Source organism: Dipodomys merriami, unplaced genomic scaffold (genome assembly GCF_024711535.1).
Source record: "Dipodomys merriami isolate MVZ:Mamm:240054 unplaced genomic scaffold, mDipMer1.0.p SCAF_156, whole genome shotgun sequence".
NCBI lineage: Eukaryota > Metazoa > Chordata > Mammalia > Rodentia > Heteromyidae > Dipodomys > Dipodomys merriami.
In genome coordinates, this window is record NW_027202893.1 from 209,415 (window position 1) to 228,453 (window position 19,039).

General features: G+C 37.5%; 1 protein-coding gene across 10 annotated transcripts in view; it reads left to right on the forward strand.

Moving 5' to 3' along the window:
* LOC138827442 (protein dispatched homolog 1-like) overlaps nucleotides 1-19,039 on the forward strand; it is a 165,286-nt gene that overhangs the window by 134,839 nt on the left and 11,408 nt on the right. For all 10 annotated transcript variants that reach the window (XM_070022937.1, XM_070022933.1, XM_070022934.1 and 7 more), the window contains 4 exons: nucleotides 8,631-8,754; nucleotides 9,534-9,661; nucleotides 9,979-10,076; nucleotides 13,511-13,608. In XM_070022937.1, coding sequence (XP_069879038.1) covers nucleotides 8,631-8,754; nucleotides 9,534-9,661; nucleotides 9,979-10,076; nucleotides 13,511-13,608 — 448 coding nt within the window. The remainder of the gene's footprint in view (nucleotides 1-8,630; nucleotides 8,755-9,533; nucleotides 9,662-9,978; nucleotides 10,077-13,510; nucleotides 13,609-19,039) is intronic.

Below are 19,039 nucleotides of genomic sequence, written 5' to 3' on the forward strand. Positions count from 1 at the left end.
ATGGATATATTTCTGAACACAAAAAATTATCAAATGTCCTCTCAGTTATAGTGGCATTATATATAAGAAATTCCAAATGAACTTTGAAATTAAGTTGCTAAAGAATTCACATGCTCATGACTTCAAAACCTTCCTTAAGAGAGTTATCTCATTAGAGCAAAATTACTACATAAATTTTCATCAGTAAACCTTGCTTTTATGCAAAATGATATTTTTAAGTTGTAGTTAAAACATAATTGCATTTTAACCTCTGTGTGTGTGTGTGTGTGTGTGTGTGTGTGTGTGTGTGTGTGTGTGTGTGTGTGTGTTGTGTACACATTGTTGGAAGTTGAACCAAAGTTTTTAGCATGCCCAGGGAGGCACTTTACCAACTGAGAGCACCCTTACTTTCACCGTTTCTAAGAGACTCCAGTCTGGTGGCATTACATGTGTTTACATTGTTGTGCAAGCATCCCATCATCCATGTTTATGTAAAGATGAACTTTTCTTGCCTTATGAAACTGAATTTCTATCCTGTTTCCTCTTGCCACCATTCTGCTTTTTCTTTCTATAAGAGTTTAGTTACCCAGATTTTGAGGGCTTTTTGTTTCTGTGTTTGGTTGTTTTGTGTGTTTGTATGTGTGTGAGTGTGTGACAAACTTATGTTACTTAGCATAATGTCTTTAGCTTAATGTCTTCTAGGTCATAGCATGTGTTAGAATTTCTTCTGTTTTAAGCCCTAATAATATTCCTTGTACTATACCTAAATACCACACTTTAACTACTTCTATTTTTTAAAAAAATTGAAAAATATAAATAGAAGAGATAGATGACTAAGCATGTCATTGAGAAAAATAATTCATTTCTCAAGAAAGGCTTGCTTGAGTTTATACAAGATTTGCTTGCTTGAGTTTAGACCTCACACACAGTGAGCCCAAAGGAAGAGACTCTCAGGGGAGGAACACAAGGTACGTGCCTCTGATCATAGAAAGTAATATTTATTGAAATGAACTCCAGGAAATGCAAACAAGTTATTTTTTTCTTTAAAAAATTTTACATTTGTTTTCAGATTGATATTTTTAATATTAATAAAATATTTAGGAATTAACCAAAGATGGAAAAGAACTATCTAATGAAAACTATAAAAACTTGAAGAAAGAAATTACAGAGGACACCAAGAAATGGAAAGACCTTCCATGCTCTTGGATAGGCAGACTTGATATAGTGAAAATGGCCATACTGCCAAAATTAATATACAAATTCAAGTCCTATTAAAATCCCAATGATATACATTTCTGAAATACAGAAGACAGTCCAAAAATTCATATGGAACAACAAAAGACCTAGAATAGTCAAAACAATTCTAGGCAAAAAAGACAACATGGGAGGGATCTCAATGCCGGACTTCAAACTCTACTATAGAGCCATAATAACACAGACAGCATGGTACTGGCACAAAAACAGACCCAGAAGACCAATGGAATAGAATAGAAGATCCAGAACTAAAACCACATGCCTACAGTCAGCTGATATTTGACAAAGGAGCCAAAGATATACAGTGGAAGAAACACAGCCTCTTCAACTACTGATGCTGGGAAAACTAGGAGGCCACATGCAGAAAACTAAAAGTGGACCCCAGCCTATCACCATGCACCAACATCAACTCAAAATGGATTAAAGACCTTAACATCAAACCTAAATGTCTGAAACTACTGCAGGACAGAGTAGGAGAGACACTTGAACTTACAGGCACAGGCAGGAACTTCTTGAACAGAGTCCCACGGTCACAACAAATCGGAGAGAGACTCGACAAATGGGACTACCTTAAAATAAAAAAGTTTGTGCACAGCTAAAGTTATAGCAACCAAGCTAGAAAGACAACTAACTAACTGTGGAAAAATATTTACCAGCAATATATCAGACAAGGGATTAATATCCAGTATATGCAGGGAACTCAAGAAACTAATCCCTCCCAAACCTAACAAACCAATTACTAAATGGGCAAAAAGAAGAAGAAGAGATAAAAATGGCAAAGAAATACATGAGGAAATGTTCACTATCCCTGGTTGTAAAGTAAATGCAAATAAAGACAACCCTGAGATACCACCTTATCCCAGTCAGAATGGCCCACATCCTAAAGTCAGCCAATGACAAATGCTGGATGGGATGTGGAGAAAGAGGAACCCTATTACACTGCTGGCAGCAATGTACATTTATACAATCACTTTGGAAAGCAGTCTGGAGGGTCCTCAGAAAGCTAAATATTGACCTCCCTTATGACCCAGCCAAGCCATTTCTAGGCATCTATCCTGAACAACAGGAACCAGTATACAAGGACACATGCACCTCCATGTTTATTGCAGCACTGTTCACAATAGCCAGGATATGGAAACAACCCAGATGCCCAACTTCAGATGAATGGATCCAAAAATTGTGCTATCTACATACAGTAGAATATTATGCAACCATTAGAAAGGACAAAATAATGGCATTTGCAGGGAAATGGATGGAGCTAGAAGAAATCATGTTGAGCGAGGTAAGCCAAGAACAAAGAGACAAACAGCACATGGTCTCCCTGATAAGTGGATGTTAAATCCAAAACGTAAGGTGATACGACTAAGTTAACAAGGCTTAAGAAACAAAGGACTTCCACTCATCTGGTCGAATCACTACTAAATAACCCCATGCTGCGATCACATATATGGTATATATGTGCACATGGGAGGGAAACCAGGACGACAACACAGAACTGGAGGGAATCAGGGAAAAACATACAACAGCGGGACCCATCAGCTGCACTGGACATTGATCAAAACAAACTAAGCAACGATGGTAGGGAGGGAATGAGTATGAAAGAAGGAACAGTTGACACAATGCAAAACAAAAGAAATGTACTTATCACCCAATGTGGAAGAAATAACTGTATTGTCAAAGCTCATAGAACTCATAAATGTTATAGACCACAATAGACAATTGGCCCCATGAAAGTCAGAACGTGTTTGTGACTTTAATTAAGCATCACTATCCCACAATACTGTGAAATTTAGGAAATTATGTAATCATTTAATCACAATAAAGAATTTGAAAAATATTTACATTTGTTCTCAGATTGATATTTTTAATATTAATTTCTTATATATCTAAATATAAATATAGCTTCTTTAAAAAGCCTTTCCTAATTGTTCCACCTACTCAAGCCAGAAATATCTATTTGTTTATTTAATTTCTAAAGCATTCTAATTATACTCTAAAAATAACATCTCTTTTTTCCTGATTTTGTAGGTCCTTGTAGACCTATCTGATTAGATTGTAGGTTCCTTGAAGGCAAGATCCACATCTTCCATCTTTTTTTTTTAATTTAATTTTATTTTATTTGTGAACATACTGTACAGAGGAGTTACAATTACGTGGGCAGGATAATGCATACATTTCTTACCAAGCATTGCAGCCTCCTCCTTTGTTTACCCTTCACATCCCTTCCCAGCACATCTTCCATCTTTGTATTCACAGAATACTTTGCAAATTTACTATTTAATGCTAGCTGTCAGATGGATTGATTACTTAACCAGAATGAGTTATACCATATTTTATGTGTGTGAAAATTTTCCAACTGTGGCCATTCTTCACATTTTATTAATGGTTGATACCACTGAAAACAATGTGAGTAGAAACATTTTGAAAGGCCCAGCCTTAAGAGACAGGAGGAATCAGGAAGCATTATTAAGGGTGAGGGAAAGGAATAAACCAAGGGAAAAGAGATTTAGGAAGGAAGGGATAGTTTTTAACATTGCTCAGGAGAATTGGAAACCAATGACTATCCATTGGTTTAGGCAGTCAGAAGAGACAGGAGAGCAAAGGGCAAGTTAAGAGAAGTTGAAGTTTTGGGCTATTGACCAGGAAAAGTGGGCCTCCAGTTAAAGGCACTTAACACTCAAAGAAGCAATGGCTGTCTGTTCCAAGGGAAGGAGGGAAAGAAGAAAGTTTTGGATTTGGGGTTTTTTGGGTTTTTTGGGGGTCTGTTGTGGGCCTTGAACTCTGGGTTTGGGCGCTGTCCCTGAGCTCTTCAGCTCAAGGCTAGCACTCTTCCACTTCAGCCACTGTGCCACTTCCTGTCTTCTGGTGGTTAATTGGAGATAAGACTTAGTGTCACAAACTACTTTCCTGCCCAGGCTGGCTTTGAACTATGATCCTCAGATCTCAGCCTCCTGAGTAGCTAGGATTACAGGCATGAGCCACCACTGCCCAGTGAAGAGTTTTTAAATTGACAACAAAAAGTGGAAAATTTACTGTTGAGGATGTTATTGTAATATATAAGTGGCCAATTTAGAACAGACTCTTTACTGTTAGCTAATATAAGTTGGCTCTATAAGACATTTGGTTTATTTAACAGTTGTTTCTGATCTTCTCCCAGAATAGTAAGGTGGCTGGAAAGAATGAGTGTGTTTGAGGGTCTTTCCATTGTAAACTAACCCAGTACAGCAGTGACAGCTGGAACAACATGCCCACTACCTACTTTAATAGTGTAACCACAGACACATTTAAGTCATCTGCTACCTCTCTACCTCTATTTCTTCTTCCTGTAAAAGGAGGATGAATCCTTCAGCAATGTGTTCTATCTGAGAACTAGCCAACTGAAAAGATGAGGGGAACTTGTATATAATAGTGCCCTGGGTAGAGCTGCAAGCCCTCAGGAGCACAGCCACCATTCACTGAAAAAATGACTCTTTACAAATCCCCAGGTATTCCAGAGAGCTATTACACAGTTACATCGTGTTATTATCTAAATAGTGCCCAAATTAGAGCAGGTGGGTGGGCTGAGGTACAGAAGGATGGATGTATTATAGTAAAAGGAAGGCTATTTTAGAACATTGTCCTAATGCACATATGGTTCACTTTTCAAAGAACATAATATGCAGGCATTTTTTAAGATATACCTTAGGCCCAGACTCACCAGAAGTAAAGTTATTATTTTTAGAAAAAAATAATATAGTAGTAAGATTTATAGGCCATTTTAAATTTCCTTTACTTCTTCCATTTTATTAGTTTATATCTTGATATTTCAGCCTTTGTCTGGATTTCATTTTGTACATGAAACTGGTTTTCATGTAGTGCCCACAGTGATAGCCCATCTTAATATAGATGTCAGGTAGAACAGAAATAGTCACAGCAATTGTGTAGTATTTAGGAGGAACTTTCATCCAATGAATGGTTGGGCATATCCCCTCCCCCATAGTGCTCTATGTACTCAGGATGGTGATACCGTTCTCAACTGTGAACAATCGTCTAGGAAAGGCCAGCGTGTGAAACATCTGTTGTGTGAGGAAGTTGACTTGTAATATAGTAAGGTTAAATGTGTTTAGAAGAAATGTGCTGAAGTCACTAATGCCATAAAATTTCCATATGTAGTCAGTGCACGTATGTGGTATATAGCAGCACTGTAAAATCAAAACCAAATGTTTTCAAAGGGAAGCAAAGCAATTACTGAAAGAGGTTTTTCAGGTTGCTATGCATGTGTGTGCCCATTCTGCAAGAACACAAACAAAAAGCTATTATATGGGTAAATTACACCATAGTATGAAAAATAAGTAATGTGGAACCCCTTGCCCTCTATTGATAACATGGTTGTAAGTTCTATTCATTTGAAAGAAAACAGATTCACTTAAAACAAGTATAATGAATAATCATATAGACCTGAAGCCATTTTCATTTCACAGTTCTGATACTCTATTAGTCTAAAATGTAAAAATACTCTTTTTAAAGTATAAAATAATAAACAGAAAGCCTCAAATATGCTACCATAAAGGATTTCATTGCTTCAAAACCAGTCATTTTCATCATAGTGTGAACATAGTGGAGGAGGAAATAAAGGGAGAAGGGGATTTGATTGGGTTTTGGGTTTTTGTTGTTGTTGTTTGTTTGTTTTTTGTCAGTCCTAGAGCTTGAACTCAGAGCCTGTGCACTGTCCCTGAGCTTCTTTTGCTCAAGGCTTTCACTCTACCACTTGAGCCATAGCACCACTTCAGGCTATTTCTATTTATGTGGTACTGAGAAATGGAACCCAGGGCTTCATGTATGCTAGGCAAGCACTCTGCCACTAAGCCACATTCCCAGCCCAAGAAGAGGGTTGTTTGTTTTTGTTGCTGTTGTTTTGTGTGTATTGGGTTTGTTCCTACAGTGTAAAAGCTGTGGCTAGCATAAATGTGATTGAGATGGTTTTGTTCACAGTTCTTAAATAGTTATCTTACCTAGTATAATTTTTCCATAATGAGTTTTTAGCTCCAGAATTGGAAGTCAAGTAAATAATGTTAAACTGGGCATTCTATAGTTTTGTGATTGTGCATAAAGAAGTAACTGTTAGTGGCACTAGGAAGCTTTAATTGTGAACATGAGGATATAGACATTGGAACAATTTTACTTTCACATTAGTCTTTACCTTCTCTTGTGTTTGAAGAGCAAGATGAAAGCATAGTAGTTAAGAGACAGAGTCTAAAACCACACTAACTAGGATCTTAGTTCTATGATTTTGAACTTCTCCTTTAACCTCTTTGTGCCTCTGTTTTATCAGTAAGGTGAACATAATAATTAATGAGATGGTAATGACACAGCAACCACAAATATGCCACTGAGTACAAGTTGTTATTATTATTTTTATAAAATTGCTTTAAAAGAACAGTAGTAATAGGTACCTGTGCCAAGTCCCTTGAAGCATAATTACATTTTAAATCCCTTATTGCAATTAGAGTTTGAAATAAATATACCCACAAAGCCAGAGCTGTGACACTAAGAAAACAGAATATAAAACAACTTGAGGTTGCCAGGGGGGAGGGGTAGAGAAAATAGGAGAAAATTGAGGGAAGGAGTAACAAGTTTATAACCTTAATTATGTAACTATAACCCCTTTGTACATCACTTTGACAATTAAAAAATGAAACAAATACAAAATCTAAGATTTGTAATTAATATATTGATAAATTTGTTAATTTTGCAATTTTATTTAATTAAAAAATTCAGTCTATTCTTAGAGACATACAGTAGCATATACATACACACACATATTCATCAGCCTTGTTTGTAAATGTAGCATGATTTAGAAAAAAATAAATTGCAAAATACATGAGTAAGAAATCTTGTTCAAATGAACCAAAACTAACCATAACAGTAACCAAATGGGATAACATTCCTGAGAATTTGAGAATACAGGTCCATGAGTTAAGTGTTTTAGGATTTTCTCCTAATAAAGATTCAAGAAATAGCCAGGCACCGGTAGCTTACACCTGTGATACTGGCTACTCAGGAGGGTGAGATCTGAAATTGTGGTTCAAAGGCAACCCAGGAGGAATGTTTGTGAGACTTTTATCTCCAATAAATGACCAGAAAAGCTGGAAGTGGTGCTATGGTTCAAATGCTGGGGGGGGGGGGGGGGCGGTGCAAAGAGGGCGGGAGAGAGAGAGGGAAAAGGGAGGGTGAGAGGGAAGGAAGACTTACTTGAGAAACTAGAGAGTTTTTGGATACACTTTGAAGTTTAGACAAAGTTCATTTTAATCAGCTTCTGTGGAGCACATACAGTTCCTATTAAAGCCTGGAGGTGTCAAATAATAAGGCTTAGCCCAGGACTTCGCAGAAGGAAGAGTGTGAGAGTCTGGGAAAGGTCTGGAAAAAAGAGCCAGGATAGGAGAAGCTTCTGAGCTATAGGAAGAGACTGGAGCTAGACCACAGTGGCTAGAGAGTGGAAGGGTGAAGGTGCTGAGGATCCAGGGATGTGTTCATTTATTGATTGCTATTATCAAGCACCTCCCACAAGGTACTAGAATAGGAACTGACACTTCATAAACAAACAGGCATCTTTGAGCTATGGAATTCATGATCTGGTGAATATGTTCATTATAGTTTTAGTTGGAAGGAAAGATAGAGGCTTAGGGGAAGTATTTGCTTTTTCAGTTTTACACTATATGAATTTGTTTATAGACTAATATCTTTTTAAAGAACAGAGAGTAAAAGTATGGAGAACAGAAATGATAACCAACAAAAATTCTGGAAGAGACTGCAGAAAGGATGGATTCTCTTCACTTATGAAGGGTGGCATTTCTGTTTTTTCTTGACACATGCATAAATATGCATGTAAAAAATATGCATATAACTTGCCAAATACAAATGTTATTCTGAATCTCAATAGCATGTGATATATGATGAAAATACAATGCTTTTGAAACCTACCATAGTTATATATAAATATTTATAATCCTATTTGGTGATAGAAACATTTAAATTCCTATTTATTGATAAGAACTTGTACTTGGGCCAGGTGCCAGTGGCTCACTCCTGTAATCCTAGCTACTCAGGAGGCTGAGATCTGAGGGTCACAGTTTAAAGCCAGCCTGGGCAGGAAAGTCCATGAAACTCTTACCTTCATGTAAACCACCAGAAAAAAAAAAAACAGAAGTGGTGCTATAGCTCAAGTAGTAGAGTGCTAGCCTTGAGCTGAAGAGCTGAGGGACAGCACTCAGGCCCAGAGTTCGAGTCCCATGACCGACCAAAAAAAGACCTTGTACTAGTCTAAAATATATAGATCTACTAAGTTGTTCTCATGAATAACGAAAACCTCAACTTTGCTTTTCAAAGGCCTTCTTTTGTGCTCTCTTTGTGCTTTGTAGTTATGCAGCGCTGCTAGCTGACTGGCCAGTGGTCGTCTTGGGCATGTGTACCGTGTTTATCGTGGTCTGCGCATTGGTTGGAGTGTTAGTACCAGAGCTTCCTGACTTCTCTGATCCACTGTTGGTAAGGAGAAAGGAGCCAGTAGCATTTTCTTTTCTGTTTTCTTTAACCCCAAATCATCTCCATGAATTAAGCATTTTAATGTATTTGTTGTATATGCCTTTTTAAACTTCCTGTAGTCTTTTGAAAGTCTACAACTCTTTCTATATTGTCTATATTCTCAGGTTCTCATAAGGTTAAGGAATTCACCATGAAAGTCTGGAAATTGTGCTTCTTCATCTCCATGTTTAAGATTAAAAAAAGCAATGTATTGGAGAATCTGGGTACTAAGAAAATATTTTCATAAAGGCTTTAAGGTGTTTTTTTTAACCCCCAAAAAAGAAGTTAAAGGAATTTTAGTGTTACAAAGAGCAAGGTCTGTTTTTAAGTAAACATTCTTCTGGAATAATGAGAAAAATATGGCCCAGGGTAGTTATATATTCTTTGTATAACAGTATAACAATGTATAACATAATTTAATTAGATCGTAGTTTTTATAAGCTAATGCTAAACATTTGCTATTGCTTGGATATGAATTAGAAAGATAAGCTTCTGCCAAATTTTTTTCTCTTTCCTGAGATATGTAACCAAAGAATCCAAGTGTTTTGTCACAGTAAATAGGTGATCATTATCATGTTGAGTCATCTTGTTTTAATGCAGTTCACTTCTGGAGTAGCCGTGACGAACATCTGTGATTTCTGTTCAAGACTATACATCACTTTGGCATTGCTTTCTAAAGCTGTTATTATAACTATTAGTATGAAATGAAATACACTAATGGAAACTTTACTATTTTGCCTTAGGGTTTTGAACCAAGAGGGACTGCAATAGGCCAGCGACTGGTCACATGGAATAACATGGTGAAAAATACAGGATACAAAGCAACATTAGCAAATTATCCTTTTAAATATGCAGATGAGCAAGCCAAAAGGTAACCATTGCTTTTAGAAAAAGAATATTTCCTATTGAATCCTGTTCTGTTGCCTGAGTGAAAACATCTAAAGTAAAATGCTAAGCTCAGAATTTTTTGCCACTAAATTTAACTTGTCTTTGTTGTTAAAAAGATATTGTTGTAGAATGAAGAATAATTTCCTTTTTTTTTCTTTCAGAGAAAGTTAATGTTGGTTGTTTACAGTAAAGATCAGATGCTAAATAGGTTGTGGCTTTGACAATGTACTTCAGCTGGTATACTTACGGCCTTGAAATAGCTAGAACTTTATTGAAGATCAAATTGTTATTCTATTTTAGCCATCGGGAGGATAGATGGTCAGATGATCATTACGAAAGAGAAAAAAGAGAGGTGGACTGGAATTTCCATAAAGACAGCTTTTTCTGTGATGTTCCAAGTAAGTACATAGCATACTAGATGAATAATCCCTTCAGTGATTTCCTAGTATACAAGACAGAGTATGACTGGAGACTAACAAGTATGTGGCCTCAAAAAACACAGTCTCTCTACTTTTAGCATTCTTAAGGAGATAACTAACTAACTAAATAGCTAAATAATGTATTAGACTTCTCTGGATTAGGAAACCACTAGTCTTAATTTATCTGTAATGAAAATTAAGAAAAAGATACTTCAGTTGTATTTAATTTTATGAAAGAGTGAAATGTAATAAAATTCTTCACCTGGCCTAAAATTTCCAATCTTACTTCAATGTTTTTTTTTTCTTTTGTTTTGTTATGTTTTGCTTTTTGGTAGTGGGGCTTAAACTCTGGGTCTGGGCACTGTCTCCTGAGCTCTTCAGCTCAAGGTGAGCTCTCTACCACTTGAACCACAGCACCACTTCTGATTTTCTGGTGGTTAATTGGAGATAAGAGTCTCATGGACTTTCCTGCCCCAGCTGGACTTCCCCCCACCTTTTTTTATTGTGAAAATACCATACAGAGGGGTTACAATTACATGGGCAAGGTAATGAGAACAATTCTTATCAAGCATTGTTGCCTCCTTTGTTTCCCCTTCCCATCCCTTCCCATCCCCTACCCCCCAGCTGGGCTTTGAACCATGAGCCTCAGATCTCAGCCTCCTGAGTAGCTAGGGTTATAGGCATGAGCCACCGACACCTAGCTTTTATTTCAAACTTTTATGCTATATATTTCTAGATTAAGTAACAAGTAAATATTTTTGTATTGAGCCCTAAAATTACTTGATATATACGTATATATATGATATATGCTATATCTATGTATATATATATTATGTAAGCTGGGAGAGAGAGGAGATGTGACATTGTGCAAAAGGAAATGTACTTATGTAACTCTGATCCCTCTGTACATCACTTTTATACTAACAATAAAATATAAATAGATATCAAGAACACTCATGTGCCTTATTTATGATTTAAAGAAAGAGAGGTGAATAAAATGCACTCAAGAGAACCAAAGCTTAAACACCTCAGAGGCCTGCAGATGGTATGAGTGAGTAAAGCTAGCTGGGCAAGATGTTGGAATTGGTGATGGCTATGGAGCACTAAGCACCTGTCATATCTAGAGGAACCAGCTGCTGCTCACCCTCAACAAATGCTTAACTTCACAGAAATGATGACTGGAATGTTGCAAGAACTTCCCATAGGTCAGGAATCCAGATTTCAATGTGAAACCACAGATCTCTGAATGTTGGCAGCAAATTCACTAGAGAAAATTTACTGCAACATAAAGTTAGCCTGTTACTCTGCAGCTGCCCAGGAGAAGGAACACAAGGCATAGAGGAAGTACAGATGAACACGTGTGACATTGATTAGCCTCAGTGATTAGGAATGAGGAATTATGGGTAATTAGAATTTCCAATATAGAGCCAGGTGCTGGTGGCTCACACCTGTAATCCTACTACTTAAGAGGCTGAGACCTGGGCTGGGAAGATGGCTTAGTGGTAGAGTGCTTGCCTTGCATTCGTGAGGCCCTGGGTTTGATTCCTCAGCACCACATAAGCAGAAAAGGCTGGGGGTAGTGCTGTGGCTCAAGTAGTAGAGTGCTAGCCTTGAGCTATGAGTTATGGTCTTTTGGTTTCAGCTTTATATTGTTGCTGAAAAGCAATCTTAAATGTGTTTTTCCTATCTTATTAGGATCTGCTTGAATCTTTGATGTTTCTAAATCTTTACAAATCTCAGGCTTTTTATTTTGAATACTGTTTAACTATATAGTAACCAGAGAAAGTGGCTAAGGTAGAATTTTATGCTGATCCTAGAAAGCAATACAAGTTTACTTTTCTGTCTCTTCTCCTCAAAAAAGATATTAGAAAAAATGAACTCTGGTTAGTTCTGGTTTTTTGTTGTTGTTGTTGTTGTTTTGTTTTGGGTCCAGTCGTGGGGCTTGAACTCTGGACCTGGGCGCTGTCCCTCAGCTCTTCAGCTCAAGGCTAGTGCTCTACCACTTGAGACACAGCGCCACTTCCGGCTTTTTTCTTTTTGCTTATGTGGTGCTGAGGAATCGAACCCAGGGTCTCATGCATGCAAGACAAGCGCTCTACCACTGAGCCACCTTCCCAACCCCAAACTCTGGTTAGTTCTATGTTCTTTCTGGTTGCTTTATTTCTCTTGAAGTATTACTGCATTTGTATACATATATTACTGTATATGGTTTAACCAACATCTGTGAATCTTTTTTTTAATTTTTTGTTATTATAAAAGGTATTGTACAGAGGGCTTTATCTGTGATTGTATCTTATCTAGGAAGAACATTAACAAGTCTTTAAAATACAGTTTTTATTTTATATTTCAATAGTCTGTATCAAATATTTGTCTCCTGAGATATAGATTCTGCTTTGGTGAAAGCCATTACAGGGCTCTATGTAAAAGAAATACTTATTTCCTTGGGCTGACTTTGTACCTAAAATCAATTTACATGAGACAATAGCTATTACATTCAATTTTACTTAAGAAAACTTAATGAGTATAAATAAAACCCTTTGTAGTAAAGCTTTTTTTTCCCTAAGTTTTCCAGTTAATTTTATTAGTGCAAGTAGGGCTTTTTAGATAATATAAACTTAATCTACTTCATTTTATTTGATATATTAAAATTTTTAATAACTGGTAGATCACCAGCTTTCGTTCACCTCATCTAATTCCCACACCCATTTTAGAAAGATGTCACTATCAGCATTTTATAAAGAGGACGCAGGCTCAGAGAAATTGTAAGAGGTATAAGCGCACACAGGTAATAAATTACAGGATGTAGTTACAACAGATCTGACTCCAAAGACCAAGTTCTTTCCAATATATTACACATCTCTTTATTGAGAAGCATGTTTTGTATTAATGTGATTTCCAAAATACTTTTTCTAGACTCTGGTGTGCCAGAGAGGCCCTGTATTCAGTAAGAACCTGGGTCTCTGTGATCCTGGCGAGCACTTGAGTACTCTGGTCTGCTATGATTTTAGAGCTTTAAATTGATCCACCATTCTTCCACTGTTAGCTGCCAGGGAGAATGTCCCTCTAATCCATTGCTGATATTCCCTAGTGTATCATTCTTTGATTTTATATACTATTATGGCTACATGTTCAGAAATTAGGAGGGAGGCATTTGATTAATTTCCTGCTGAAAATTCTTATGGATTTTTTTTCTTCTAAATTAGAGTCTAATCAGAAGTAGATTTGTTGTACATTTAGTATAATTTTAAGCTGTAGTGAATACACAAAGGCTTTCTTTCTGTATTGACATGAAATTCCCTGCTTCTAATGAATTGTCCATGTGGTTTCTCACTTAAACTTTCTTTAAATTCTCAGTCTTTCCAAATAAAGGAATAATTTATAAACCATTCCCCCTTCTTTTTTCATATCACCAGGTGACCGATACTCCAGAGTCGTATTTGCTTCCACAGATGGGGAGACACTGTGGAATTTACCTGCAATTAAATCAATGTGCGATGTGGATAATTCCAGGGTATGTAAAATGCAGCTGAAATTTGTTCAGCATAAATAAGGCTAATGTAAGTGAAACTTATACCTATATTCCTGGTGTCTGGTCAGATGAAAGTACTTAAGAAGCTTACCTACTGATGAGTATACACCAGCAGGCCAGCTTTGTATTCTTTCAGAGCCCAAGATCAAAGCATGCCTGCCTGCTTCCCTATCTTCCAAACCTACCATCTTCCTTACATAAGAACTGCTTTCCCTTGCCTGCCCATGTTCTTTCTCCATAGTGATCTTTTCTGTTATTTCACTGTGTGTATGTATATTGAAGATAATAAGACTGACATTTCTTATTTGATTTTATTTTCTCTCTAACCTAGTTTTATTCTTCTCTACATTTCTCCTCTCAAGATATTGTTAGCATCTTAATTATGTAACTAAATGCCTGGCTGTGTCTTTGGCAATCAATGGGTCATTCTAGCCAGTGACCTCAGAGGAGAACTTAGGGAGCAGACTTGGAAAGGGAACATCAAAGGGCATAAATTTAGTGCCTATCTAAATGGTGGTGGTAATCCAATCCAGACTGCCTGGAGCTTTAAACACCTTACTGCTTTAGAAAACACCAGGAATCCAAGAAGACGGATGCTTCCTCTGCCAAACAGATGTCAGCACCCGAAGACCTAAAGTGAGCCTCTGAGTTGGGACAAGCTGTCAGTTTCTTGAGGCAGTTTCTCTGGTAGAAACCACTGTCTTCTCTCACTAATGGACCTGTTGGGGCATAGCCACCACACACACACACACACACACACACACACACACACACACACACACACACACACACACACACACACACACACACACACACACACACACACACACACACACACACACACACACACACACACACACACACACACACACACCTTATCACACACACACACACCTTATCACACACACACACACACACACACACACACACACACCTTATCACACACACACACACCTTATCACACACACACACACACACACACACACACACACACACACACACACCCCTTATGTGTTTAACATAACTCTAAAACAGAAAATCATTGACTAAAAACAAAATCATATCCCCTGCTGAGAGCAGGGCAACCTGACAACCCAACCCAACCCCCATTGCCTCAGCAATGGAACAGAAAGGTAGAAAGGACTCTTAAAGGTCCGCTAGGCCAGAAGTCTCAGTGTGCTGACATGGGTATGTGCCTTCCAAGAACTAAGTGGCTCACCAAATCACTCCATTATTTAGGCCTACCTCTTCTGGCTTTACTCCATTCTTCATTCTGAGAGACTATTTGTACATTTTGAAAATAATTTTCCATTGATTGTGTTATCAATTTTCTGTCAGTACCACCTTTTCTGTGTTTAACTCCAAGTAGATCAAAGTGTCGGTGTATAAACATCAAAGTTTCTTAAACAGTAGTCAGTTTTATTTTCTGTGTTTTCTTCTCTTCTGTATCTAGTACTGGGGCTTGAATGCAGGATCCTGTGCTCTTTTTCAGCTTCAAGTAGTAGAGCACTAGCCTGAGAGTGAAAGTAAGAGAGAAAGAGAGAGAGAGAGAGAGAGAGAGAGAGAGAGAGAGAGAGAGAGAGAGAGAGAGAGAGAGAGAGAGAGAGAGAGAGAGAGAGAGGAAGAAGCAGACTAATTTTCCCTCATGCTAAGGTGTTGGGGGAGATCATACACTATAGTCTTGATAAAATAAATACGATTTGTGTACAAGGTTCTTAACAGCATAGTGTAAGGGATAGAAGAATACTGAATCTTGGCTGATTTTTGAAACTTAACTTTAGGTAGAGTGGTCGCGGTAAGATGTTATATCAAAAGAAATCTAGATATGGCTTTCTAATGGCTTGACTTGATAACGTTTGTATAATTTAAACTATCTAAAGGAATGTAGAAGTACTCTTATCTGAATATGTCTCTCTCCTAGGCACATGATAGGGATTGAAAGCAAGAACAGGACGAGTATAATTTCTAAGTCACTGAGAGCAAAACTGTATAATTCAGTAATTAATTGGGAAGAAAGAAGAAACATGATATTGTCAGACTTTGAGGGACAGATTCAACATACATGTCCAAGTAAATAGATGCTATAACCAATTTTAGATTCACACCAAGAAATGAATGAATAGGTAATCATACTTCAAAAACTGTGGTTATAATTTTTACTTGTTAAATTCTTACCGATTGCAAACATTTTTAGTAGTCTAGTCTCAAATTCTGCTGTGAGCCCAGGATAAGAGATTTTTTTTTATAATGATACTAGGTATTCATCCAATACCTTAAATAACAACTTGGATTAATAGTTCAGCTTTCAAATGATTATGGTTCATTTCCCCAGTCTCCCAGTTTAGGCCACTATTAAGGATTTTGTCTGTTATGGTGATTGGAGCAGAGTGTCCTCAGACTCTCTGTCAGGCTCCTTCCCACCCTTCAATTCTGGTCATTGTACTTAAGCACTTGATTATTAACACCTCTCATGTTAAATGAAACACAACCAAGTGATACAGAGAGGAAGAGCTTAATTGTTGGGTCATCTCCAGAAAACGTCTGGTAATCAGTGTAACATCTTGGGGAGGCCAGATGTCTCACTTATCTCCTGCCTGTGTTTACAGCACATTTTGTTCAAGCTCCAGATTCCCTTTAAATTACATGCCACTTATACTCATAATTCAGAGAGGCACAGGTTTCCAGAGTCAAAAGGCTCTGTTTCTGAGGCTGGCCTATGTCCTATCAGAAGTGGCTGAGACTTTTAAAGGAGCCTCACTCAATTCCTCTGATCCCCTTCATTGCTTCCTTCCGCCCTTTGACATCCTAAGGGACACTACGCCAGACAATCATTAGTAACCAGAAGTGTATTTCTCCCATCTTTACTCTGCTAGAAACTATGTTCCCAGATTAGTCTTTACATGTTGTGGATGTTGGTGCTTTGAGGACTCAGCTTGTAAAAGCATGTGATATTTGGTAGATGAGACTCTGGCTTACCAGGTGACATTAGTGGATAGCTAAAACCCCTTACAGCTTCAAGGAGCCCAGAAATAGAATTTCTGGTTCTTGCTTTAAAGAAGCCTATGGAGTGTTTGCCTTCTTTCTCCTCCTTAGGTTCCCTGTAAACATCAATGTAGGGATTGTGGTTACAGGGGGAAGAAGAGTCTAGCAGTCAGTTGAGCCTGGTGTTAAGAGCTTAATTTTCCACTTAGCTTCTTAAAATATCTCCAACTTAGCCAGTAGTTTGAAAGTTTGAGGTAGCATTTAAAAATCTGCTAGTTTTTTCTTTTTCTCTCTTCTCTTCCTTACCCCCTATTTTAAGTCAACTCCACCCCTGCTACTATCTAACTAGAGAAGCATTCAAAGACAATTATAACCACAGAGGCAAAATGGCTTCCTAAGACATCCAATTTGTAAACAACTAGAATTAGAAGGGCTTACGAGTTAAAAAAATTGCTTCCATAGACTCCACTTGTATTTTTATAAACTTCAAAGATTTTTAAATCCCTCCAGTGAATCCATTTTCTAAAAATACAACAAAATTATAACTGCCTCCTCCCATGAAGAGGTACCAGCTTGCCATTATCTGTAAGCCTCACTATATATTGCATATCTCAGTGTTTACTAGTAGTCAAGATGATAAAGTTAGAGCCACCGTCACATCACCACTGGGTGATGTGACTTGGGTATTCCCTGTGCGGGTCCTGTCAGCTCTCACACACAGTATGCTATTTATCACATTAAATTACAATTATTCATCTTTGTGCCTGATTTTCTGCCACCCCAAGAACAACTAGGTAAGCAAGGACTACCATAGCCTATTTATCTTGTGCAGGTGCTCTGTAAGTAATTTTTCTCTTTGGAATGGGCAGTTAGGAGCATACAATGTTACTTATGCCCTGAAAGTGTGGACAGTCGCTTGAGCTTCATTCCTTTAAATTCAGAAGGCTCCTACCCAATATAGGGGTACTTAAACAACGTCTTTTCTCTGTACTTACCTCTTACCTATAAGAGCCCTCGAAAACAGTTTTTCCAAATGTTAGACATCAACCAACACCAATTTTGAATTTAAGAATTAACTCAGTGGTGAACTAGCATTTATTTTTGATAGAAGCCATCAAAATAGTAGTTGATCTGTATTGATAAAGTCCAACTTCTTCATCTTAAAACCCATTGTTATTAGGAAAGGTTATTAAAGGACAGGATTCTGTGCTTGCTTTTTTAGTATTAGCTGGCAACCCTGTTTCATTTAGCTTTAGTGTTTAGGTACTCTAGCAACTACAGATTAGATCTTCCTAGTTGATAGTGAGTTTCATCATGGTAATTCATTTTCTTCCATCTGAAAGCTATCAAGCATCAGGGTTGCATTTTCATATTCTCAGTTCACCAGGCCAGGCCTGGGGGCTAACATGTTGTTTCAGGGATAAAACTGGTTATTTGCCATAAAAACCAGAGGAGATGCCACTTCAGGCTTCTGGTATTTATTAGGTAATTCTGCTTTCCCTAAGTTAGCATAAATGTGTCTTTAACCTAAACACAGCTATGAATAGTATGTATTACTCTGTTTTATGAAAAAGTACTCACTACTTTTCAGAAATAAACTTAGACATGAAGTCTTTGTGAAATAAATATTTTAGTGTGTAATAAAATCCTTTTGTCTCAACTTTTTTTTACTCCTCTAGAGTGTCTTTTAAAATCAGGTAACTATTATGGGATATTCATTATGGAAAATGTCAAACCTATGCTGGGTACAGTTTACATAGCTTCAAGACTTGCCAACATATAGCCAATCGTGTATCATCTACACATCACCTCACAGATTAGTTGGAGTAGTGGCTTAATAAGGGATCACTAGTAACTTGGTTTATAGATAAATCACAGTTCCCAAAAGATGATTTATACCAGTTTCTCCCCACTTTGGAAATATATTTCAATGAATGAATGACAAAGTCTAGTTTAATCAAGGTAAATGGTAAATTCTAATCATACCATTCACACCAGGCCGGGTTCTAGTGGCTCATACTGTAATCCTAGCTATTCAGGAGGCTGAGATGTGAGGATCATGGCTCAAAGCCAGCCTGGGCAGGAAACTCTTATCTCCAATAAACAACAACAACAACAAAAACGGAAGTGGTGCTGTAGCTGAAGTGGTAGAGCTCCCACCTTGAGCTGAAGAGCTGAGGGACAGTGCTCAAGCCCAGAGTTCAAGCCCCACGACTGAAAAAAAACAAAAACAAAAACAAAACAGTCTTTGGTAATTAGAGATGAGGGCAAGAAGTGGGACTAGGAATTTTTAGCTCTGGGCATCTTTAGCTCTGGTCCCAAGACAGAAGTCTCAGGTCAAGCTCCAGAGAAAGGGGTTGGATTTTATTCTCACCCTCAGGGAACAGGAGTCAGTCATCTAATTTACAAAATAGAATTACCCAGAGTTCTT